Source organism: Lipophrys pholis (genome assembly GCF_963383615.2).
Source record: "Lipophrys pholis genome assembly, chromosome: 3".
Classification (NCBI taxonomy): Eukaryota; Metazoa; Chordata; class Actinopteri; order Blenniiformes; family Blenniidae; genus Lipophrys; species Lipophrys pholis.
The window spans coordinates 20,809,927-20,834,466 of record NC_137627.1 but is presented as its reverse complement, the minus strand read 5'-3'; the positions used below and the strand labels follow the sequence as shown (position 1 = coordinate 20,834,466).

The 24,540-nt window shown below is 40.3% G+C and overlaps 1 protein-coding gene across 2 annotated transcripts; it reads left to right on the top strand.

Moving 5' to 3' along the window:
* Nucleotides 1-1,294: 1,294 nt before the first annotated feature.
* On the top strand, nucleotides 1,295-24,014 carry cpda (carboxypeptidase D, a). 2 transcript variants are annotated; one of them, XM_080459444.1, is made up of 21 exons: nucleotides 1,295-2,082; nucleotides 3,537-3,784; nucleotides 10,473-10,615; nucleotides 10,751-10,920; nucleotides 11,190-11,584; nucleotides 11,692-11,883; nucleotides 13,069-13,236; nucleotides 14,038-14,147; nucleotides 14,331-14,433; nucleotides 15,218-15,360; nucleotides 15,439-15,608; nucleotides 15,711-16,013; nucleotides 16,135-16,330; nucleotides 17,079-17,214; nucleotides 17,360-17,506; nucleotides 18,139-18,237; nucleotides 18,343-18,407; nucleotides 18,564-18,695; nucleotides 18,814-18,999; nucleotides 20,952-21,054; nucleotides 21,582-24,014. In XM_080459444.1, the coding sequence occupies exons 1-21, from the start codon at nucleotides 1,445-1,447 to the stop codon at nucleotides 21,806-21,808; spliced, it is 4,074 nt and encodes a 1,357-aa protein (XP_080315570.1). In that variant the 5' UTR covers nucleotides 1,295-1,444; the 3' UTR covers nucleotides 21,809-24,014. The 2 variants fall into 2 exon arrangements, with proteins under 2 accessions (XP_080315570.1, XP_080315569.1); XM_080459443.1 differs by having other exon boundaries at nucleotides 18,139-18,246; nucleotides 21,582-24,013.
* Nucleotides 24,015-24,540: the final 526 nt, after the last annotated feature.

Sequence of the window (24,540 nt, the reverse complement as noted above, 5' to 3'; positions counted from 1 at the left end):
TTCAAACATTAACCCGCTTAGAAAAATCTTGGTTTGTCAATTGTGTACTATGAAAAAATACAGTAGAGTAGAAATATTCAGTACAGTTGCAGGGCATTTATGTTATTTATTTATCACATAAATGCATCATTCCAATCGAAAAGACATTACAAACAAGGTACTGTGGTTTTCTTTACAATATCCTGCATACCGGGAATGATTAGAAAGACACAAGATTAAAGAAATTATTACTAAAATGTTTAGTCTGGGTAAACAAAGAGTGGTAGGTCAATGTGACATGTCCACAAACTAAACCTCAAATCACATTTACTGAATAGACAATGTAGTTTATTGCTTTTTGCTTCGTACACTAGTTCATCCAAGTGACAACAATAACGAGTGGGTTTAGCCTGTGGATGAACTGTTCATATCCAACATGTTCCAGGGTTTTTAGAGTGGACAAGCATTGCCCGAGAACAGGTGGGCAGTTAAAACAAAGTCAAGCTGGGAAGAAGTGTTGGGAAGGTCACAGGTACGACCACCAAAAACTACAATGATTACATAATATAATTTAGTCCATTTAGAATCTAAATGGAAACAAATCACTGTATGCCAAAGACACCATCTTGCGGATATCATGATCCTTCCGTCTCCTATTGGTGAGAATAAAAGATTTCAGGATCAAATTCCCTTCATTTATAAAAGCAAAAAAAGAGAGTTACTGTTCACACATTTGTGCATATAAAGTATTGTTGAAAAATGAAAATAAAAATAGAGTTGCTGTTGTTATAGTATCAAGATATGTTTAAAAAAAAATCAAGCTGAAAAGAATTAAGTAAAATCAAAAGTTTCACAACCAAAACAAAAGCTATTTCTTCACGAAAAGAAAGTCATTATTCACTTCATATCTGGAAATTATGCAGGAGCATAAAACATTGAAAACCATTGAATACCAATTTTGTTTTTGACATTTTTTTAACTGTTGACTATATTTTATGAAGGACTAAAAATTCCCAAATTAAATGAATAAATAAATACACCATTAAATTACTACTTTAATATTTAAATATTAAATTAATTGAAATAACAAATAAATAAATAAATATGCCATGAATTATTTTAAAAACCAATTTAATTAAATGGTTGACGAGATGTTTTGGATATCTTACACGTGTTGAAATAACTTACTGTACATGATTCATTTTTACACAATACTCTTATTTGTCTTCATTTTACTTAAAAATATACTACGAAATTTAAGGTGGAACTCTCCCAGCCCACCTTAAAATGTGACGTCATCACGTGGCCCTGACTCACTGAGGTTAGCGGAAGTAGATGGAAACAGTCAGGCCAGACTGGCCCCGACAGACAAAACACTCCTCTTGCAGAGGCACAAAACAAACCTCAGAGGTCTGCGTTCTCAAGCCAGACGTCCGGATGGTGTAGCCATAGACCGTAACCCAAAATGGTACGTATTTCGGAACAGCCGTGTACGACACTGAACGTGCGGCTGTCACTTTTCGCCTTTCTCCTGCTCGCTGTGTCCCGGTGCGACGCCAGGCTGCACCGGACACGAAGCATCGCAGCCCCGGTGGAGGAAACCTACGCCAAATACTACAATTATGTCGAGCTGACTGACCGCTTACGGTCTTTAGCCCAGAAATACCCCCACGTAGCAAACCTGTCCAGCATCGGGCGGTCCGTGGAGGACAGGGAGCTGTGGGTGATGCGGATCACCAAGGACCCTAGCGGAGACACGCCGGGGAGACCCAAGTTTAAATACGTGGGCAACATGCACGGAGACGAAACCGTGTCCAGGCAGGTGCTGGTCTACCTTGTGGAGTACCTGCTGGCCAATTACGGCGTGGAGCCGCGTGTCACTGAGCTGGTGGACCTGACGGATCTTTACATCATGCCCAGCATGAATCCCGACGGCTTCGAGAGGTCCAATGAGGGGGACTGCAGCGGCGACGCCGGGGGTCGCCACAACGCTAAAGACATGGACTTGAACAGGAGCTTTCCTGACCAGTACGATGGGACAACTGTGGACTCGGACAAAGTCCCAGAGGTCGTGGCTCTAATCAAGTGGATCCAGGAGGAAAAGTGAGTTTGTAGCTTGATATGTCTGAGCACACTGAAGACAAAAGGGTCCAGCTGTGGTGGGTTTTGTTGCCAAGGCAACGTGTCAGTGTTGCTGTAAAACACACTAAGTTAATCTGCACAAATCTCCATGCTGTGCCTTGTATTGAGGCAGGATTCGACAGCCATATGTGGCTCTTTGGCACTTCTTTTCACTAAGTTATACCTAAACAAACATTTGATCTTGTCTCCATTTCATTTACACTCAAAGTAATTTTCAAAAGGCCTTTTAACACTAAGCTAAAAAGATGTGTTAAAAAAACCCCACACAATTAAAATGGCTTATGGGGCAAGAAACTGCCAAAAACAGCTTTAAATGTAATGGAATGTTTACCATCCCAGATTTCAATTAAAACTTCATAAATGCATCATATGATGGAGTTCATGTTCATATATCAATAAGGTTAAACATGTTTAACAGCTCCAGCTAAATTTGATTTGGCGAGTGTCAAAAACGGCTCTTATGGTCATAAAGATTGCAGACCCCTGTTATATGCCATATGGCTGTGAAACCTAGAAAACTCATACTTGGATTTCTACCCGGCTGGTTGGACTGGTTGGACTGAGGGGAACAAGGTTCACGTTGCTACGGTCACCATCGTTCTTCATTTCTATGTTTGAAGGAGGTAATGCGCTGTCTCCTGTTTTATTGGGATTTCAGTGGTTAACAGGTATGACTCAGTTTACAAGAACAGCATGTGCTGAGGCTCCATAATGTAGCAGTGTGCTAGACTGAGGATAAGATCAGATTCAAGCACTACTTGTGCACAATTATTAATCTAGTGTAAGTCGCAGGCAGCTACAGGACAACTGAGCAAAACAGTCCCTTTTAAATTTGTATCACAGCCTTTTTCTACAGCATGCTCCGAAGTAGTATGTTTTAAATCTGTTTATATAAAAAATGCCGTCTTCTAAAATACGGTCCAAAATGTATCCCAGTACAACATGAGATCACATCTGTATTATGACTTCCTCAATCAACCAAACTTTATCTATAAAGCACTTCTGATGCGAGTTCATCCACATCTTAGAAGAAGATGGATAAATTGACGAGACAAAATAAATACTGACGAATCGTTTTGGGGACAACAATTCAAATAGAAACTAAGAATGAGTGTTAAAATGAAGTGGAACATAAAGACTGCATTCAAATAAAAATATGAAAAGTAACAAAAGTATGAAAACACAATAATCTAAAAGCGTAAACAATAAAATAGCCAATAAGATAAGTTGCTGTTGTGTTATAGTGTCGATTGAGTGATGATGTGTGGAATAAGCAGTCAGACTTCAATAATTCAGAGGTTCATCTGGCAGATTTCATGTTTTCCTCTTATCTCTTTACGTTGTTTTGTTTGTACAGTGACTTCCGTAAATCTGTAAAACTCTCCTTGCTCCTGTTTGAATCTGCCATCGTCTAGGTTTGTGCTGTCGGGCAATCTGCATGGCGGCACTATGGTGGCCAGTTACCCTTTTGATGACTCGGCTTCCCACCAGCGGCAGAACCACTACAGCCCGTCAGCGGACGACGCTCTGTTCCGCCACTTAGCCCTGGCGTACTCCCAGAACCACCCTGTGATGAAGACGGGTCAGCCCTACTGTCCAGATAGTGTCGGGGAGACTTTTCAAGATGGCATTACCAATGGGGCACATTGGTACGATGTTCCTGGTAAGAGAAGCAAGTTTCATTATTGGAAATGCTGAGTTTCTGTGATTGGGTCGTCATACTACTGTGAAAAACCACAAGTTGTTGATGTTGATCATAGGAAATAAAAAAGCATTATTTTCATTATGCCTATGAAAGACCTTCAGAACATTCAGGATAAACAAGAGGAGTCCTAAGACATAGCAGATTGTCCTCCATGGATAACGTCTCATGTGGTTCAACCTCTGGTCTTGTTATTTGTCCCTGAACAAGAAAACCAAGATTATATGTTTCCTTGATTATATATGTTGGTTCGAAGGAAAATCTCGTTTAGAGCCTTTGTAATCGCTCACTAAACCTTTAGATTTGTCATGGATGGCAGAAAAGTTTCTCTGGATGGTGTTTGTATGGACTCTTTATTTAGTGTATACTCTTAATATCACATCAACTAAAAAGTGGAGAATGTTCCGTCTCAATATCTGATTATTCGCAGTCCATCTAGGTTTGGTACAGTTGGCGTTACAACCTGTTTAATCAGCCTATTGCCTCCATGTTTTCTGGACCCAAGGTCTATCAACTTGAGCCTCAACTGATTTTTCTTCCATCTTAGATCATTGCAAACAAAATGTGAATCTTCAAACCAGGCATTCCCCATTACATTCCAGCCACTGATTTAAAGTGTTTCACATACCAGTTGTGTACAATTGTGGTGCAGTCACATGGTCAAAGCTGGAAAAAGAGAAAAATTGAGCTACGGTTCACAATTTCCAAATGTCCACAAGAGTCAATTCCTGCATTGTGCAAATCAATAATGAAGAGCAGTGATGAAACTGAGCTTCTGAAGTTCATCACGTGCCATGTTTGGTCCACCAACAGCTCTTTGGTTGGAGCTACAGGCTTCATCAGACTTCAAGAAGTCTTTAAAGACCCACTTTTCTACAGATTTCTTTGGTACACACCACACACTGACTTAATGATTTTCCATCATTATGAAACCCAATGAAGCATGTTTACAAGCTGTTGAACCCATTTTAATCCTGTATCAGCAACGGATATTGACCAAAAAGTTGTTTTAAGACGATGCAGTGTGGCCTGGCTTTGAGTTCGCTTGATGTCAAAATGCGGCAAATGTTGAAACGCTTAAGCTTAAAGTGCACTCTTCATTGCGTTTGTCCACGCAAGCCTGTTATTAACTAAATGTTAGAGCAGCAGACAGCTGATTGTGACCATTTAAAATCCCTCGGGGATGACTCTTCCTCCGGAGTGCATAAACCCTGTCAGAATATTTTTGTTGTTGTTGCGGCCAATCATAGTACAGCTTCTGTCTGACTCAGGCTGAGAAACGGCTTCACCCCGTAACAGACCACTTTACAACCTAGCTCTTGTAATGTGTCTGGAGCATGTGATTACTGCATGACGTCTGCTACTTTTATTTGATAACTCTGTTTGCATACATTTGCCTTGAGAAAAATCATAGCTTCAAAGAAGTGACATGTCTCTTGTGCTGCGGTTATTTTTGTATGTGAATACTTCATGAATTGCTGGCCTACTTTCTCATCAAAAATTCAAAATATATTGGTCAGTAAATCTCAGAATAGTTTTTTTTAATGTTATAAGTAACTCGTAACTTATGGTACTATGAATTACCAATATGATTTTTTAAAAAAACTTTTATTGGGATTAGGAGTTTTTTATGTGGGAAATGAGGGTTAAGGTGTTTTATTGTGTCTACCCACCTAAGTTTATTGTAAATACTGTAACTTACTTTGGCTAATGGAATTCCTTTTGAAATAGGGTTTGTTTCTGTTGCGGATCATGTTGACCTTGACACTACACGAATGCATGCGACGCCATTCGTTTTAAAAGCTTCAGTAACCGGAGCTGTAGATTATTCACCGACTGTCTGCCTGGACCGCAGTGTTTCTCTCACAAGGAACTAGAAGCACAAGAAGGCTTTAAAAATACTGCACAGTTTTTTTTTTTTTGTGGTTTCTCAACTAAAACAGGCCAGCATTTATACAGCCGAGGTCCACATAGTCAACACGGCCTATTAATGAAGCTAGAAAGTCACCACAAGGCATAAAAGAGCTGAATAGACAATACTGGGATCTGCTCATGTTCCATTGGACCAAATGTGACTGCTGTAAGTGGGCTAATGGCAGATGATGAAAACGTTTAGGACTTTGTGTGGCATAATGAGTGGCCCGGGCAAAGTGCCAGCGCGAGGAGTCGGGAACAGTAGATTTTTTTGTTTGGCAGCCAGAGCTTGAAATCATGATCGGGTATAACCTGGAAGCCTGGGTCATGTTTGTTTGGCCGTCTAATTCAGGTGTACGTGAGTTTGACCCAAGGTTTTATGAGCCTGTCACTGCAGCTTTTTCTTTTAAAAATGTTATGCACTTACTTGTGTTTAAGTGTTTTAATTTCCACTTTTGGAAGTGAGCTTTTATGAACGTAATGATCCAGTATCATGACACAGGAACAGTGTCCATTGTATCACTGCCTCTCAGCTCAAATGTCAGTAATGACGCCAATCCCAGCAAACTTAAGCTTACCAACATAACACTTTAGGCAAGGGTGTTTCTCGAGCGTCTTTGGTTGCACATGGATTAGAAATGTACAAATAGAAATACACAAATCAAAGGAGTGAAATGTAGAAATACAGTAACAAAGAATCGTGTCGAAAAACCTTTGTGCTGTTTAGCAACAATCTCTCTGTGGATTAGTGGCGCTTCTGTATTAGTGGAGACGGAACAAATTAAGAGATTAGGAATATTTCTTTCTCTAATTCTTTCTTTCACTGTTGTATGAATGTGTAAATATGCCGATGACCAAATCACAGCCATACGAATAATTAACACCACAGCTACGAGTGACACTACCGGAAGTATAAAAATATGCCGCCATATTGGAAAACAAACCTGGAAGCTAGCGATAGTGTGGGTAATTTGCAGCTGGTTCATCAGTGATATGTATATTTTAATTAGGTTATTGGTGACCGTTTGTTTTCATCTATGTATGCTAGACTATTGTCAAACACTGGACCTGCTGAAAGGTAGCGGTATGCTGAGAAACTGGCTATGATTGATAGGTTTGACCTTTATGAATACACTGGCGCTGAGTGGGAGTGAGGTGTTGACATCCGACCATCCATACATAGTAAGTTATCTGGTTTTCTCTTCAAATGCTCAAAGCCAACAAAAGCGTAGACGCATACAATCAGTTAGTGTGTGGCTGGGTCCGTCATATTTTCAATGTGATGAAAGAAGAACTTAATGTAGAGAAATGGAAGAGAAAGTTTCTAAAGTATTCAAATTAACCTCAGTAAAAAATCGAAATAGAAAATAATAATGTTGATTTTAGCAGGGGCGACTGGTCATTAGGGGTGTCATCAGAAAGAACTGCATGCAAAGTATGTTAATTTTTTTTAAGGTTATCTACAATATTTTCTAGTCCGTGAATAAAATGTCCTAAATTACACGTAATTACTGTGTGAGGACTGTACTCCCTGGTTATTGGTCTCCTTGCTGTTTCAGGCTGTGTTTCCTCCTGATCCACACCGGTGGTGCATTAGTGGGGCTCGCCCCTCCCTCACAATGCAGTGTGAATTGCATGCAGTAAAGTGTAAGTGTGCATGCTCAAGCTGTGGCTCCATTCATTCAGTTCACGTGATTTTGATGCCGAGTGGGGCTTGAAGCCCGAAGCCCCAGCTAAAGCTAACAAACCGTTTAGAATAGAAATGAATTAGGTTGATTATTTACAGGAGTAGGAGTTTGAAGTTTAAAGAGTTTGAAACTCTTACTTTAGTGGAGAAACTGGAGGTAACCAGCAACCTGCTGGTGGTCTAGTGGAGGAATTTCTATTTTTGAAACAGCAGAACCAGGTTGAATTCCCTATTTTGGCTTTTTTTTTTTCCAATTGAATATTTTTTTTTTTTTTTTTATCGGCTATTTCCAGTGCACAACCTTTTCACGTCTTGCCCCATCAAGTATTTACATATAGAAACGCCACTGGATTTGAGCAAAACTATTTCCATTTTTCCCTCTGGTGGGTTAAACAAAGAGGATCTTTTTTAAACAGCCGATGACCGCATTAAAGTTAACCTTAACAATTCTCTGACCATCTCCACTACAGGCACTCCTCTTTCTCGCTGGCTTGTCTTCCAATATGGCAGCATGGACATAAATCGCATGAACCCTGATGTCACTCGGTAGCGGTCTATAGGTTGTTCATTCAAAGCTGTGGGATGGAGTGAAGCTCAATACGCTCTCTGAAAGAACAGGGAAACCTCTTTGTTTTCTTGAGGTGACAAAAGAAACGCAACACCCCAAGCTCAGGCGGTCTGATATTAGATGGAAAAGAACAGTAAACGAAGTTGCCTTGTTTGCTTTTTGCATTAACCATCACATGTCTGATAGACACCACAAGAGAACTCGAGAGCAAGCTACAAGAACTGCCAAGGTAGTAGTTTCAGGAAAAGAGAACACATTTTTCTGTTCTTAAAGAGCCTGTAAAGATCTTTATTGGAACATAGTGTTTGCTAAGCTACTTATTAAATTATGTTATAGAGCCTGTTCATTGTAAATAATATGTGAAAAATAAGGCTTCCTTTTCAAGTGGTAACAGCTGCCAAGAGACACGAGTACTACACTGAGTGTTGTAAATACTATAACAGAGATATGTGACTGTATTGTGTCAGGGCTGATGAGGTGAGTGAGTGTGTTCACAGCTCATATCACCATATTGCTTCACTGCATGACTCGGTCGCATGATGCTTATACTGCGGGAAATCACTAGTTATGATGATCATTTGAAGGGTTTGACCATAAGCAGAGTACATCTGTTGGATTGCATCACTCCCTGAAGCTCCCCAGCATTTCAAACATCACCGTGCGGTTTCATGGACGCACTTTTACCAGCACTGACTTTAACTCTGCTGCCTGACTGGCGGTTTCCTGTTGAGTTTAGGGTGTGCCACTGGATCCGGCACTTGAACAGGATCTTTAAGGTTGAGGTTCCTGTAGTCTCTGTTTGTTTTTCAGACTCTTTGTACATGAGCTATTCAAACCTTCATTTGAATAGGACAATGGCACGCAATTTTGTTTAAACTTCTTAAAGCCACTGAAAGCTCAAGGCAAAGCATGATATCCGGGATGTCATGTTGAGACTGGATGCAAATGTCCACACGCTTTGCAGTTAAATGCAAATCTTGTGTTATTAGCTCATAGTTAACAAGTGAGTTATTTCCAATGTAATGTTTGGGTTGGCTTGGCACCCTGCTGTCTCTGTTGGCGCCTCTGAGGTTAAAGTCGTGAGGGAATTTCCCCAACCCAGCTGTTTTCACATCTAACATCAGTGTCTGCAGTCCTCCGTGTGCAACCATTAGTTTATGATTGATAAATTACTCTACGGCCAACATGCTGCAAAGTGTTTTAGGAAAATTATGAATGATTTCATGATGCTGTTCAGACAGAACGAAGAAGAAAATGATCCTTTTGAACTGCAGTGGAAACAAAGAACAAGTAAATGTGTATTTGTGAATGTTTAAAACTTAATGTATTCAAATGAAATAAACATCGTCTCATACAGGGATTTTGCTTTAGAATGTGATGTTTTTATAGACGTTACAAACATTAAGACTTATTGCATAAAGTCTGGTGGGGTTTCTTGTTGTTGTTTTTGTTCAGGGGTTGTAAACTTGCTTGACCCTGAACTGAGACGTTTTAAAACTTGCCTGATGATTACCAAAAGCTTATTAGTTCTGCTGTCTTGGCCTTTTTCCTGCTTCAGTCAAATGACTCGTCAGAAAGTCACTGGCTAAAGTTTCAAGCTGCTGCTGTTTGACCGGGAATGACTTTGAAGAACTCGTGCTTGTGGTGTGTATTTTGTATGTCTGATCTCGAAGTTTAAGTCTTTACCACAACTCACTTGGCAGTGTTTTTTTTATTTATTCCTGAACTTGAGAGGGATAGATTGTAATGATTGTTTTTTTTAAGTGTCCTTGTGATTCGAAATAAGTTAGTGATATGACCTTCAGGCTAATGCGTTTATCAGACTTGTGTTATTTGGCAGTTCACTGCCGAATGTAGTGTAACCATGTGGCGTGTAAGATGAATAAGTAAAATGTGTGTGTTAAGATAACTTGTTTTTATCTTGTATTGCGGTTTCTGCCTTCCTCATCGAGAGCGATGTGACACGGTTGCCTTGCCGAAGTTATTTTCAGTGTTGTGTGAGCTCTTTCACATGCTTTAAAAAAAAAAAGAAGAAAAAATGAGGAAATGGTTCCAGTGGGCGCTCAGCAGGCAGTCATGGCAACCCTCCATCCAGGGAGCCTCTGACTGCCTGCTGTTGTTCCACAGGGATGGCCAGCTGAACAGCCTGTGTGCTGCTGTTTGCCTTACTGGTGGGTTAGATGACTGGCAAACGGCAGATGTCATGGCTTATTGCCACACCAAACACTCTGTTTAAACCATGGCCCTGAGAGGACAAAGACAGGCTCAAGTCTTTCCACATAGTTTGTTTCTCTGTTTATAAACTGATCAGGCACCAGAAGGCTCCAACTGAAAAGCTTTTGTTTATCGACATGTTTTATACACATCACATTTTTGATTATTATACCTAATTATTTGCTTTTTTTTAAAAATAATTTTTATTAAACCTTTCTTTGGCCCTCCATTTGGCTCTGTTTCTTGCACTGTTGGACTGTATTCAGGTGGGATGCAGGACTATAACTACCTCCATGGAAACTGCCTGGAAATCACCATGGAGCTGAGCTGCTGCAAGTACCCTCCTGCTTCTGAGCTCCATAATGAATGGGATCTGAACAGGGAGTCCCTGCTAGCCTACATGGAAAAGGTAGAGCTTATAATTAACATCATGTTGAGAAACAGCAACATGGTTTGTGTGTGTTTTGGATGTGTTGCCATGAACAAAACCTGCTTCAGAACTCAGTCCTCTGATCTTCAAGCTTACAGTTCTACCGTTCTTCAGGTGCACATCGGTGTTTGGGGCTTTGTGAAAGATGCGATCAGTGGCGGCGCCCTCAGTGATGTTAGTATTGTGGTGCAAGGAATTCAACACAACCTGACAACAGGGAAGTATGGCGACTACTACCGCCTCCTGCTGCCAGGAACTTACAACATCACAGCCATGGCCCCAGGGTGAGAAATATGATTAACTATACTTCCTATATCTCGTTTTAACTAGCAGAGGCTATTCATCAAAAAAATAACACACAAGAATACGATTAGACCTTAAATTAAGTTGCAGTGACCCATGATGAACGGGGTTTTATGTTTGATGCCTTTGCTTTTAATTCTCATTGAGTTTCTGGTGAACTTTTTTCAAAGGAAACTAAAGTAATGACATTGTGGATGTTAAACTCAAAGTAGAATTCACATCTTTGAGTATGTTTTCTTTTTGCCCGCAGGTACACTTCAGTGACGGCCTTCAGTGTGCAGGTCACGGAGGGCAAAGCCAGTAAACTCAACTTCACCCTGCCACCTGCGGTTGGAGAGACTGAAGGTGGCATCACTGTTACAACTACAACTTCAGATATTCCCACCAGAAAGTCGTCTAACGCCACCCAGACTCTGTCAGCTTTCTCTGAGGAGAACAGGAGCAGCCCGTCATCGTCTCCATCTGTACAGCCCATCCAGCCGCAAGAATTCCGTCACCACAACTTTGCGGACATGGAGCTCTTTCTGCGCAAGTACAGCAGTGAATTCCCCGCTATTACCCATCTCTACCAAATTGGCCACTCCGTGAAAGAGCGTGAGCTCTATGTGATGGTCATCTCTGACAACCCCGAGGTTCACGAGCATGGTATGTCTGAGTGGGAGGTGTCATGATGCATCGTTTTCACGTGTAATGAAGAACAAGTAGGGAGTACAACTCTTTAATTGTCTGTTTCACTCCTGATTCCCTGCCAGGTGAGCCCGAGTTCAAGTATGTGGCGAACATGCACGGCAATGAAGTGGTGGGTCGAGAGTTGTTGCTCAACCTCATTGAGTACCTGTGCCGTAACTACGGCACTGATCCGGAGGTCACGCATCTCGTCAACAACACCCGCATTCACATCATGCCCTCTATGAACCCTGATGGTTATGAGGTATCCATAGAAGGTAAGAAGAAGAAAGAAAAAGCAGTGAAGTAATGACAAAGGGGCACCATCTGGAAACTCCTAAAAGATCATGTTATAGGGCATTTTCTTTACAAGTTAAAAGTGTGAGTCTTGAAAAGTAGAGTATGCCAAACAAATATTACAAACAACACTTTTAAACAGATATGTTGAATCCTGGTTGTAAAGGTGCACAATCCTGCATCCCTATCATACGATATACCTTTCAAATAGCAGCTTGTTATCAGGCTCTCTGCTGAGCTTTGTAATTAATTAAGTTCTCAAAAAACAACAGGATATAAAAAAAATCCTTGACAGTTGGCATTCACGTCCAGGATTTAACACTTCTGTTTTAGGACGTCCAAAAAGTAGAATGTTTTTGAGCTTAAACAAAATGTTATCTTTTCAGGGAGTGTTTCTTAAGTATGCGGTACCAACGAACTGCTATGAAATTTGCTGCCATTTTAAGTAAAACAAGGCTGAAAGCGGGTTCGTCTGCATTCCTGTGTGGGGAAAACTTGAAGAATCAAAGAAACATTCAAGTTGACGGAGATTCGTTTCCAAATGCAGCATTAAATTGGATGTTTTTTCATTAGTGAAACAATTTTAGCGTGTAATATAAGGTTATCTGTTTACAAACACTAAATCCAGCTGTGAATATTATAATTTCATAGGTGTAACTTGAGACCAAAACCATCAGAAAAAATTGTCCCTGGTGAACTTTAAAGGCTTAAGTGTTGGGTGATGGGTCAAGTGTAAGTGACTGGTGCATTTGTAAGATTTTAAGGTGCTGTATGTCCAATATTTAAAAGAAAATGTGGAATACATTTTATATAAATGTAGCTTTATTTGGAAAAAATAAGCTCTGTTTCCTTATTTTTCCCTGTACTTTGTGATAGTCTTCAAGCACTGCTGTTACAATAATTCCTCTGTGTAATAGAAGGAGCAGCTGTTACACATCTGTTGCGATGGTGGTTTTGCCTGCTTATTGTGGGTTATACATACCTACATCTCTTGTTCAAGACTTTTGAAACTGTATTTTTTCATTTCATGGAGGCTTCAGCTGCCGCTGACATGTAGGCGGTAGTGTGGGGGAGGTGGAGCTGATGTCTCGATATACAGTTTGTCCTCGAGCTAGAAAATGCATTAGTTTCACATGAAGGAAAACTCATCTTGTCTCCCCTTACAGGTGACATAGTTGGCTATGTCGGTCGCAACAACAGCAACAACTTTGACCTGAACCGTAACTTCCCAGACCAGTTTGTCACCATCACGGATCCCAGACAGCCGGAGACCCTCGCAGTCATGAACTGGCTGAAAAGCATTCCTTTTGTCCTGTCAGCCAATCTACATGGAGGCATGTCTTTAACCTTTTAGACAATGCTTTAACTGTCTTTTTGTGTAGTACTTTGTTAATATTGGTTACAGTTTGCAATATTATGTATGCTTTAACATTAAAGTTGAATTTTCCTCGAGAGAGAGAAAGAAGAAACATTTCAAATCAAACTTTATTGATATGGCACTTTTATTACAAAAAATGCAGCACAAAGTGCTTTACAGGGTAAAAGTGGAGGGATACAAATCGAAAATAAATGAAAATGTAATAAGAGGACATAAGTCAAAAGCCTTATTAAAAAGGGAGGTCTTTTAAAAACATGAACATTCTCTGCAGTCCTCAGGCTCTCTGACAGGCTGTTTAATAAATGAGGTGCATAGTGCTGGAAAGCAGCCTTACTGTAGTTTTTTTATTAAGATTGGGAATTATTAAGAGGCCGGTGTTGGGGGACCTGAGGAGTCACCATGGTTCATAAGGGAAAAGTAAATCTGTAAGATAAGAAGCCGCAAGATCAAAACCTTTAAAAACCATTAAAAGAACCATGAACTCAAATTATAAAGGTATTTAATTAGCCTTGTTCCTTGATGATATCCCCAAGTGTAAGCATATATAAGTTGAAAAGATTTGGGCCTAAAATTGAGCCTTTGGGGCACACCACATTTGATATCATGAATGGGCATGTTTTAGTCTGCTTATACAAGCATTAGAAATGATTTCAAGTTCTGGCTTCATATTCAGTTTTAATTAGTAGTGTAATCTTAATATAATATATCCATATATTATAGACTTTCTTTTGTCTTAGCTATGTGTTTTGGTTTTCAGGTTCCTTGGTCGTCAACTACCCCTATGATGATGATAAAGCGGGGATAAGTCATTATAGCAGGTCTCCTGATGACAAGGTTTTTCAGCAGGTGGCCAGAGCTTACTCAGAGGTAAAGTGACACTGTGACATCTATTTTAGGTAGAGATAATGTCTAGTTGTGGGATTATGTGTTTTACGTCGGAAAATAAAGTGTTTGTTGAATCTCCATGGTTATTTTTGTAAATCTGATCTCTGATCTGAAAAACTGCCTCAACAACAGCGCTCATTGTTTGGTTGTTCCTTGTGTGCGCAGGAGAACAGCCTGATGCACAAAGGACACCCCTGTGCAGAGCTGTACCCTGGTGAATACTTTGAGGATGGCATCACCAACGGTGCCCAGTGGTACACTGTTCCTGGTATGGCCCTCACCTTTCATGCTTTGTCGCTTCATCTAAAACACTGTTCTATTTATATTTTCACTTCATCCACATTGTCTTTCGATGTGTCGATGTTAAGTATTGCTCGGACCTCTTTTTGCCAATGCAGTGAATTCAATGAAGGGTGAAAACACATCTTATTAAAAGTGATATTAACAATGGTTATTAGTGCCAAGTGTAAGGACAGTTTCTGTGAGTTTTTAAACAGCGGGAAAAAACCCAAGTATCTCACAAAATCCTACACACTTAAAGGAAGAACATGCAAACTCTGCACAGAATGACTCCCAACCTCAACCTGTAGCCTGATTAAAACCAGATATTAATATGACATAGGTAATTTAAAACAGATAAACAAGATACAATTACTTTTAAAACACAAATAGAGAACAAAGGGGATAACAAGAATGTATAAAATAATGGTCCTAGAGAGGAACAAGTTATTCACATATATTAATTTGTCCATCTTGGGGCTATTTTGTCCAAGTCAGGATTGTTGGGGCAGTCAGCTTATTGTTTAATAAAAGACTAGGTTGCTGAGGGGGTTTGCATAAAGAGCGAGCAGATTATTATAGGATTTCAGTAAGTGGTCACAAGGCTGTGATTTGCCCACATTTCCAAACATGATTAAACTGTAATCCAAATGATTGCCTGTTGAACATTAGTGGTTTGACAACCATATTTACAGTCATCAACTTTCCTCACTCTGTGGCTTTCGTTGGATTCCTTCAACTGTCTGATGTCTGAAGGAGCTCTTTCTCTCCAGGTGGCATGCAGGACTGGAACTACTTGAACACCAACTGCTTTGAAGTGACCATTGAGCTGGGCTGTGTCAAATTCCCTAGAGCTGAAGAACTGCCGCAGTTCTGGCAGCAAAACCGACGAGCTTTGCTTCAGTTTATAAACCAGGTAACAAACACATTCTCTTAATCTTTCCGCTTACAAAAATATACCAACTATTATTGGCTGTGTTATTTGTCTCTTTAGGTTCACATGGGAGTAAAAGGCACAGTGTCGGACATCAGGGACAGTAAAGGAATTCCCAATGCCACCATCAGTGTGGCTGGAATAGACCACAACATCACCACGGCTTCTAGTGGAGACTACTGGAGACTGTTGATCCCTGGGACTTACTCCATCACTGCCTCTGCCGATGGGTAACAGTTTTAATTCAGAAGAGCTGAGAATGGGCTTGGACATGTCTTGTGTATTTCTGTTCCACCATTGTTCATCATCCCTTCATATCATCCCTCTTCCAGGTACACCCCTGTGACAATCTACGCCACCGTTTCCAAAGATCGAGCAGAGGTGGTGGACTTTAGGCTGACTCGTTTGCACTCGGACAGCAACAGCCAGTCTCTCGTCGGACCTCAAGCCACCCAGAATCCATCGGAGAGAGAGTTTGAAAGTTTGATCAAGGAGCTGTCACTGGGTCAAGGTCTGGAGGACTTGGTCAGGAGCACAGCTACAGAGAGCAACTTCCACTACAGACGCTCCAAAGACCTTTCTGCTTTTCTCCGAGGCCTCACACTCAACTTTCCAAAATTTACATTTTTGCACAGGCAGGTTGCTTTTGGATTTGAGCAGATCAACCTATTTTGACACCATGATAACATTTGCTGTTGAAAGATTTTGTATTACAATATTGTACAACTGTATTTTTTTGTTTTCTTCTTTTTTCAGCTTAGGCCAAAGTGTGGAGTTCCGAAACATTTGGGCTTTGGAAATCTCCAACAACCCAGGAGAAGTCGACCCATCAGAGCCAAAGATCCGCTTTGTAGCTGGGATCCATGGGAACGCCCCGGTGGGAACAGCACTGCTGCTGGAGTTTGCAGCCTTCTTGTGTATCAACTATGGCAAGAACTCAGCGATCACCAGGGTGAGGTCCAAAGCTTTTTTTTTTTTACACAAATCTACTGTAGATTGTATCGCGCAATCTTTTTATGGCCTCAACAACTGAGTCTAATTACAGTGTTACTGTCATTTATTATTATTATTATTATTATTGTTATTATCTCATGACCGTGCAATAAGGAAGAATTAAAATACAGAGGCATTTTTATCACTCGCACAACAAAATATAAAGTGAATTCACAGATTAAAAATCTGTATTTACTCCTTGCCATCCAAACAGCATAATTATGTATTAAATACACTTGCTCAGACTTTTCTGTAGAAACTGTGAGGAGGTGGTTCCTAACATCTTGGAGAATGAATCGCAGACCTCCTGAAGGTTTAGGCTTAATGAAATCCCGTTGTTTCTTGTAAACACAAACAGACTCCACCCAGTTGGTAAACAGGGTGGGCCTCTATAGGGGCCCACACAATCACTCCCAGGACCCTCTGTTCTCTAAACTAATGACGGGTAAAGATAACAATGGCTGTATGTTTTGGGGTTGGTGTCCTCTGCTCTGAAGGACCACTTGTCCGTCACCTTACGTGTGCTTACAAATTTTGATATTAGTTTTTAGCATACTAGAAAGAGATCTAGTTTTAATGGTAAGCACTCAAGCCAATGGGCATTTCTGTTCACACTTTTGAACAAAGACAGTAAATAGTTAGTATATACAGTGTGTATGTTGCCCTGGCTTGTAATTAACATTTTCCTCTAATTCCTCCTTCTGTAGCTGATCAATGAGACTCAGATCTTCATCGTGCCTTCTGTGAACCCTGATGGGCTTGAGCAGGCTATTGAGAAGCAGTGCACATCCACCCAGGGCCTAACCAATTTCAACGCCAGAGATCTGGACCGAGACTTCTTTGGTTAGCGCTGTGAATATCTATTTAACAGATATGAAATACAAACATAAAATTGGCAGATTCAGGATTTGATTTGAATGTAAAGCATCATCATAAGGCTGCTCCAAAACCTCGGTTTTCTGTCTCACTGTTTTTTCTGCTTCTATAGGTAATGCATCACAGCGAAAGGAGGAGGCCCAGCCAGAGACCAGAGCAATGATGAACTTTATCCTGGATAAGCATTTCACCCTGTCTGTTGCCCTGGACGGAGGCTCCCTCGTTGCCACCTATCCTTATGACAAGCCTGTGCAGACTGGTAATACCACTGTGTAGAAAACAGACCTATTTATAGACCTGATCTAATTATTTTTTTTTTAGATCACTATTCTTAGTATGTGCTGTTGGAGATCAGTGAACACAGATTATATTTGTGTCTGTAGGCTCTTACGTCCAGTCAAAAAATGCCTATTGGTGTTAGATAAATCAATAGTTTCTGCAATGAAATATTGTTTTTGACAACAATACACCAAAACCATATCCTTAAAAAAAACAAAAAAAATAAACTGTTGAGACTTGTTGTTGCAGTCATTTAGATTTATTTAATCATGTCACATGTAAAGATGCTGCTACTAATGAAAATGCTTCCCAGCAAAACTTCAGATATTTTCCTCAGATCTCACAGAAAACTTTGACTAAGTTTTACATGCGAAATTCCAGATTTTGTTCTTGTATCACTCATTTTGTTTATTATAATCTGTGTTTTTAACACTGCCATGCCAGTAATTTCATTTTGACATGACATTATGTCTTGAATTACAAAAAAAGTGGTCTTGAATCTTGAAAGGAAAAGAAACTTAGAATTAATAACAACTTGTTCCCTTGTTAACATATCAAGGCTTCTTTTTATGCAGACGTGTATTAAGTTATATTTCTTTTTTCTTTTTCCAGTTGCTAATGAACGGACATTGAAATATTTAGCAACCATGTACGCTAACAACCACCCCAAGATGCACCTCGGGGACACTGGATGTTCCAACAATGGAAATGGTGGGCAGAGTATGTTCATTAAATATTTGTTTTTTTTCCCATGTTAAATATTACCAATGAAAACTGTTACAGTAGTTAATAGATAACTTTTATTTTGGAACACAGTGGGCAATATCCCAGATGGAGTCATGAGGGCAGCAGAGAGACAAAGTCACATGGGGAGCATGAAGGTGAGTCTTTGTAAACACTGGCACACTTCCACTTTGCAGTATTTGTGTCTTTGACATTTTTTTTTTTTTTTTGTAAAATGTTTTGACCATGTGTGTGCTATGTGATTATTTGAGAATTTCAATTGATTAAAGGATTATTGTTGTGTGTCCTTCCAGGATTTCAGCATGGATTTTGGCCACTGTCCAGAAATCACAGTGTACACTGGCTGCTGCCTGTTCCCCCCTGCCGAGCAGCTGGCCACACTCTGGGCCGAGAACAAGAAGTCTCTCCTAAGCATGCTGGTGGAGGTAGGGCACAAGATTATATCAGCAAATGTCCAAATGGCATGTAGAGATATATAATAGACTCTTTGGGAGTTATCCCAACACACAGGCTTCATTTTCCTTCTTTTAAATCTCCACCCAGGTCCATAAAGGGGTGCGAGGTCTGGTGAGAGACAAGAGTGGGAAACCAATCGCCGGGGCCATCATTGTGCTCGGCGAAGGAGTGGAGGTTGTAACAACAGAAGGCGGCTATTTCCATGCACTCCTGGCTCCTGGCAACCACAATATTCGAGCTTTAGCTGATGGTTACCAGCAACAACATCAAAAGGTACGGTTATATGCTGTTTATTTAGGAAACTACAGCTGTGGTAGCCCTCTAATGTCATCAGAACAGTTGTTTTTAGTCCTCATGGAGTGACAAAAGGATGGAAGATGCATTTTGTTAGCCTCAGCATTATCGCCTGAGTCATATTGAGGTTTTCGGAAAAGAAAAATTGTATTTCAGTCATGTCAGAGTTTGGCAGATATTACAATGTGGCCAACAAATGCATGAGACTATGCTCGTTTTAGGTTAAACATTTTATTTTTTGAAGTGGCCATTTATAATGTACAAGACTGTATGTGATAGCAGTCAACATCAAATGTAATGGTTCATTGATATACAGAACTTACAAAATATAAAAAGGCCTTAAGGCCCGTTTCTAGTTTGTTAGGGTTTGAATATTCAGTGTAACAAAAGTCAAGTCTGGATTTTGGAACTATATGTTAGAGAAACTCCGGCCTGGTTTTTACAAGAAGCATGTTGTTGTTTTCGTGTTCATATTATACACAGACAGAGCACAGCAATCCTGTAGTTGAGGCAAACTAGAAAATCTAATGGATTGAGACTATATTTCCCACTTTGAAATGTACTTGACACTTCATAGCTTATTATTTCTTCCTTATTATTAATTTTGCAGCAAAAGAGAAACATCATTTTCAGCTTAACTTCAAACATATTACCTGCTATTTAAAATATGGTGAACAACCCACATCAGGAACTCGAATAAAAAAAAAAAAAAAAAAAAAAAAAGGTGCTGATAAAGAACTGGATAATCTTGTCTTAGGAAATGAGGGTCATCAGTTGACGTCTATGTGAGGTGTGGGTCGAAGCACGCAGAACCTCTCCGTCACTTCCACTTTTCCACTTGATTGCTCCAAATCTTGAAACAGCGGGTAGGCCACCTCTCGAAACAGACGTTCTTTGATGACTCGGCCCAGCTTCAGACTGTAGGCTGCGGGTTTCCCGCGAGGAGAGAAGAGCAGAGGATCCGCAACTAAGTGGTACGTCTGCTGGTACTGTGGTACTGTGAACCCGTGGATCAGTAGAGGAGCGCTGGAGATCGTCTCTGCAGTGCTGGAGGTCGTCTCGATGTCGAACCTGCTGCTGCTGCTGCTGCACGGTGGACTGAGATCTGGGAGAACGGCAGCATTTCTTTTATATCTATCATCCAGAGGCTTCTGAGAGTCTGTTTCTGTCTGTTCAGAAACATGGTCCAAATCACAACTTGAAGCAGGCACGAATTTCCTCCTCTTGGTTGACTCGCCATACTTCTTAGGGCATCGAACGTTCTGCCTGAGCTCATAAGTACACATCTCATACCTCTGGAAGTAAAAGCTACATTAGACTTAGTATATTCAGAAAACCTACGTAAACCTCTGCTGGTACTGGAAAACAGAATGAAGAGGTACACTTACCCTGTAGCTGCAGAGCCTGAGGTGTATTTTCAGGCCCCACATCACTTATTAGAGTTTGAAATCCTTATTTCCAGATTTCTGAATGTAGCGCTCCCATTTTAACACGCTGCACTTAAATACTCAGGCAGGTTACTGAAGCTTATGTCTCAGATTCCTGAGATTTCGATCTCATCCAAATTATTACTCAGCAAATTATTTTAGCCAGCACTATTTCAGACAGGCAAGACATCCTGACCAGATCACACTAAGCAGTCCCACCTGCCACACATGAGACTTGCTAATAAGGTAATTAACCACTCCACTTGTGTGAAGAGCCTCAGCAGACAGGGAAAAACTCAGAGATCTGGTACTTCTTCACTTTTTGTTGCATTTTGTTCATCACTTCAAAATTAAGCTGGCGGGTGGGGGTGAAATTGAAACATGTTTTTAGGAACTTCAAAAGTAAAGTGTCGCTTCTACGTTTGACACACAGATTCACGTTTAGGGATTCAGGAAGTTGAAACGTGCTCATTGGAGTTTAAAGTGTTTTGTGCTGCCTTGCAGGTCGCGGTGTCTTCCTATGAAGCTGCGAGCTCAATCATCATTGAGTTTGACATGGACAACAGCATCCTGGGCCTCCCCAGAGAGTTTGTGGTGGCCAGTGCAGGTAAGCGTATCACCCAGGAGTCTCTTTGTCACTGACTGCGCGAACTCTCCTGGCAACACATTAGTTGCTCATGCTTCTTTGACTATGGCAGCTTTAGTTTATATACTAGTGTTGGTAAAGCTCTAATGTGGTCAGTAGTTCATTTTATGATCAATGCAAAGCTTGAAATGGTAAAGTTATGATATTTTTGCATCTTTTCTCAGGTTAATCTTTAGTTGTTGCAGTTAGAGCACAAGTTTTCAATTAGATGCTTTCAATTTAAAATGTCTTTATATACAGTCTAACTATTACTGGTACCGTTTGACACAATAATAATTCCAGTTAAAATCAACTCTTTAAATTTTATCATGACTTCTGGGAACTTGAAAGATTAAATCATTTGGGGAAAAATCATCTTCTGAAACTCTCTGGCTTGTAAGTGTCACTAAGACAAAAGTAGTTTTTACTATTATTTTCCTTCCTAGCCTCAGTCTGTGTACATGACGGCAGAACGCCTCAGCTCTGCATTTCTCTTTGTTTCCCGGCAGCGGCCTCCATGACGGCACTGGTGGTGACGGCGTGCATCATCTGGTGCGTATGTGCAGCAAAGTCTAATCGGCAAAAAGACGGCTTTCACCGCTTGCGGCAGCACCGCGACGATTACGAAGACGAGATCCGGCTCACCTCCATGGGCTCCAAGAAATCGCTGCTCGCCCACGAGTTTCAGGACGAGAGCGAAAGCGACGAAGAGACTCTGTATGCCAACAAAATCTGAGACGTTAAAAGGCATGTGGCTCTTGGCTCAGTGTTTTAGTTTAAAACGGCCTCCCAATTTCAAAGCTCTGGCCGAGGAGGAGCCGGTTGAACATCTGAGCAGCTTCACTATTTAAGACTAACGTAAAAGTGACAAAGACACTTTTTTGGACTCGGAATAGCCTGCTGGTTTCTCGACTGAAGAGTTTTTTTTTTTTTCTGTCTGCTTGGCTGGTTTAGCAGACTGGGGGAAAAAAACAACAAAAATGCAATAAAAAGGGCAAGGAAAGGGGTTGGTTAGTCCACTGTTGTGCTTGCTCATATTTCTATCGCTGTTGGGTTTTTTTTTTCCCATTCCGAGCCATTTACAGAAACCACTATTTGTCCAGTGCTGCTGAGACGTCCATCCAGTACATCCAAAGGAACTCCTCTTATGTGGGTGTGGAAGTGTTTTTCTCCCACAGTCTCGTCTTTGATAAATCATCACCACGCTTTTATTTCCGTTTCTTGATCCATCATTGCATAATTACACTGAAGTGTCTGAGCCTGTGGGAGAGGGAATCCAGTGCCTTGGCTACAATACATGTTACGGGCCCTGGGCTTTAAATTGTAACAGAGAGCAACATAATAGATTAGGGAAGTACTCGGTCCATCGTGGAGTGTGATCCGTCCGATACTCAGGTGCTATGAAAGGAGAGAAATGAGGACTGTTGCTGCTGCGCTGTTTCTGCACAGATGATTCTCGCCTGGCTATTCTGGGCTCAGTAGTTGATGGTGAGATTTTGCAGTTGCTCAGTTGTGGGACAAACTTATGGGAGAATCTGTGTCTGTGGAGAGTGCTCAGATATATGCATGGAAGTTCCGTGCACTAACTGCAGCGCAGGGATTGACCCATATCATTGTCTTTGGGGGGGGGGGGGAACCCTGAATCTCAAAAAGTTTAATCATGAAAAGATTGTAGTTTCGTTTTGAAATCTGTTGTGGGAAATTACTGCCGCCTTTCATGGATGCCACATTGAACCTGTGCTCTGGGTCTGATCACACATGGGATTTTTCACCATATGTGTAATCTCTCCCTTTCTAAGTCATTTAGTTTTTATCTAAATATTTTGGTTGTTTTGCCAACTATATTTTGGATTACAAATGTGACGGGTCAGTCAGTAAATGGTCAAAGTCGAGCAGACGATGTCAGAGCCACTCGTATGTATATGTTGTAAAGGTCCAGGGCAAATAAATGCAGATTTTCCTCCTTTTCTTGTAAAAAGAAAAAGAACCCATGCAGTGAAGGATGTGGTCTGCTTGACTGCGTGTTGAATATTGCTTGTGTGAAGTGACAGTGCAGTGAGTTTCATGCAAGTGCATCAAAACAAATTAGAATAAAATTTACTTTTTTTTCTCAATCACTTCAAAAGATGATAATATTTCAAGCCTTCTGTGATTCTTTATCATTTTAGCTGATAAACTATGAAATAGGTGGAGGATATCAAATCTTTACAATATTTCATAAAATCCTTTTTTTTTTTTACTTTTTCGAACATATTTTACAACATCATATTTGCAGTTAAAATTGAAAACTGTATACACTTAAAACTTCATCAGTATTGAAGTAACTGACTAAATATTACCGTTTCCAGTAAATTCTAATTTATTGAGATGCACCTGTGGTTTCATTTGTATGAAATGTTTTTAAAATGCTTTGTGGGTTTCTGTGCAAAGTGGCGTTATTACAATAGCGCGAGCAGCCATGATTCACTAATCATGAGCCCAGAAAAACCAAAACGATACCTTAATTAAATTTCATTTAATTTATAAAAACCATGTTGACTTTTCCTGACTGGTTTCTCATTGTTGCGGTGGATTGTTCATCAGTCACGTGTCCACTCTGCATGGTTCTCACTACTGAAGCAATACACCCTCGCCCTCGTTTTTCAACGACTTTCATCAGAGATTTGTCTTTTGTACATTATTTTTCCTATCCTGTGTTTGTGAACGTGCGTGTATGAATTTTTGAAAGTGGTGTGCGTCGCAACGCAGTGTTGGTGAGTTTTTTTTTTTTTTATGATCTTGAATCGGCTGTAAATAAAGTTTACCGATTGTAAAGTTGGCAAATACCCATGTGTTTCATGAATCTATGCGCAGATGAATACATCTGAAACTCAGTGCTGTCACAAAGTGCTGCCCTGCACCAAAAAACCCAACAAAACACAAATAAAGAATCTCACAAGATCTCTTGCTTTTGATCTGTTTTTTTTGGTTGTTTTTTTTTGTGGGACTTGATCTTATTGAATTACTTCATAATCTTAAATTTGTCCACAAACTCCTAAATTATCAAGCTCCTTGGGGGTGATGTGGAGTATTCAGTGGAAATTAAAGGCTCCCCTTTGTGTCACTCCTCATTTGGACAAACATCTTGTCCATAAAATAAACATGTGACTTTCACTACCTGGAAACCTGAAACTGGATCCTGATTCAGGAAATAAGTTTAGGCTCGATAGGCTATAATGTGTGTCATCGTTGTATGCTGCATACAAATAAATAATGGAACAAGTTAATGTAAATTCAAAATATGCAAAATATAATTTGCCTAGGTGTATCAAATAATGAGATGAAAAGAAATATTTTTTTCAGAGTGAGATATGACTGATATCATGAAAAATACATACGGTATCAACAGTTTCAAACAAATTATTGGAACAATCTGAATACAGGGTTGTCTATTGGAATGCCCCAAATCTGTAAATGACTTTAGTGGAG

Bases quoted from the DNA above. Each gene is read 5' to 3' on its own strand.
- cpda (XM_080459443.1), top strand. From the start codon at position 1,445: ATGGTACGTATTTCGGAACAGCCGTGTACGACACTGAACGTGCGGCTG. The intron at 2,083-3,536 runs GTGAGTTTGTAG...GCCATCGTCTAG, and splicing joins AAGTGGATCCAGGAGGAAAA to GTTTGTGCTGTCGGGCAATC. The intron at 10,616-10,750 runs GTAGAGCTTATA...ACCGTTCTTCAG, and splicing joins TGCTAGCCTACATGGAAAAG to GTGCACATCGGTGTTTGGGG.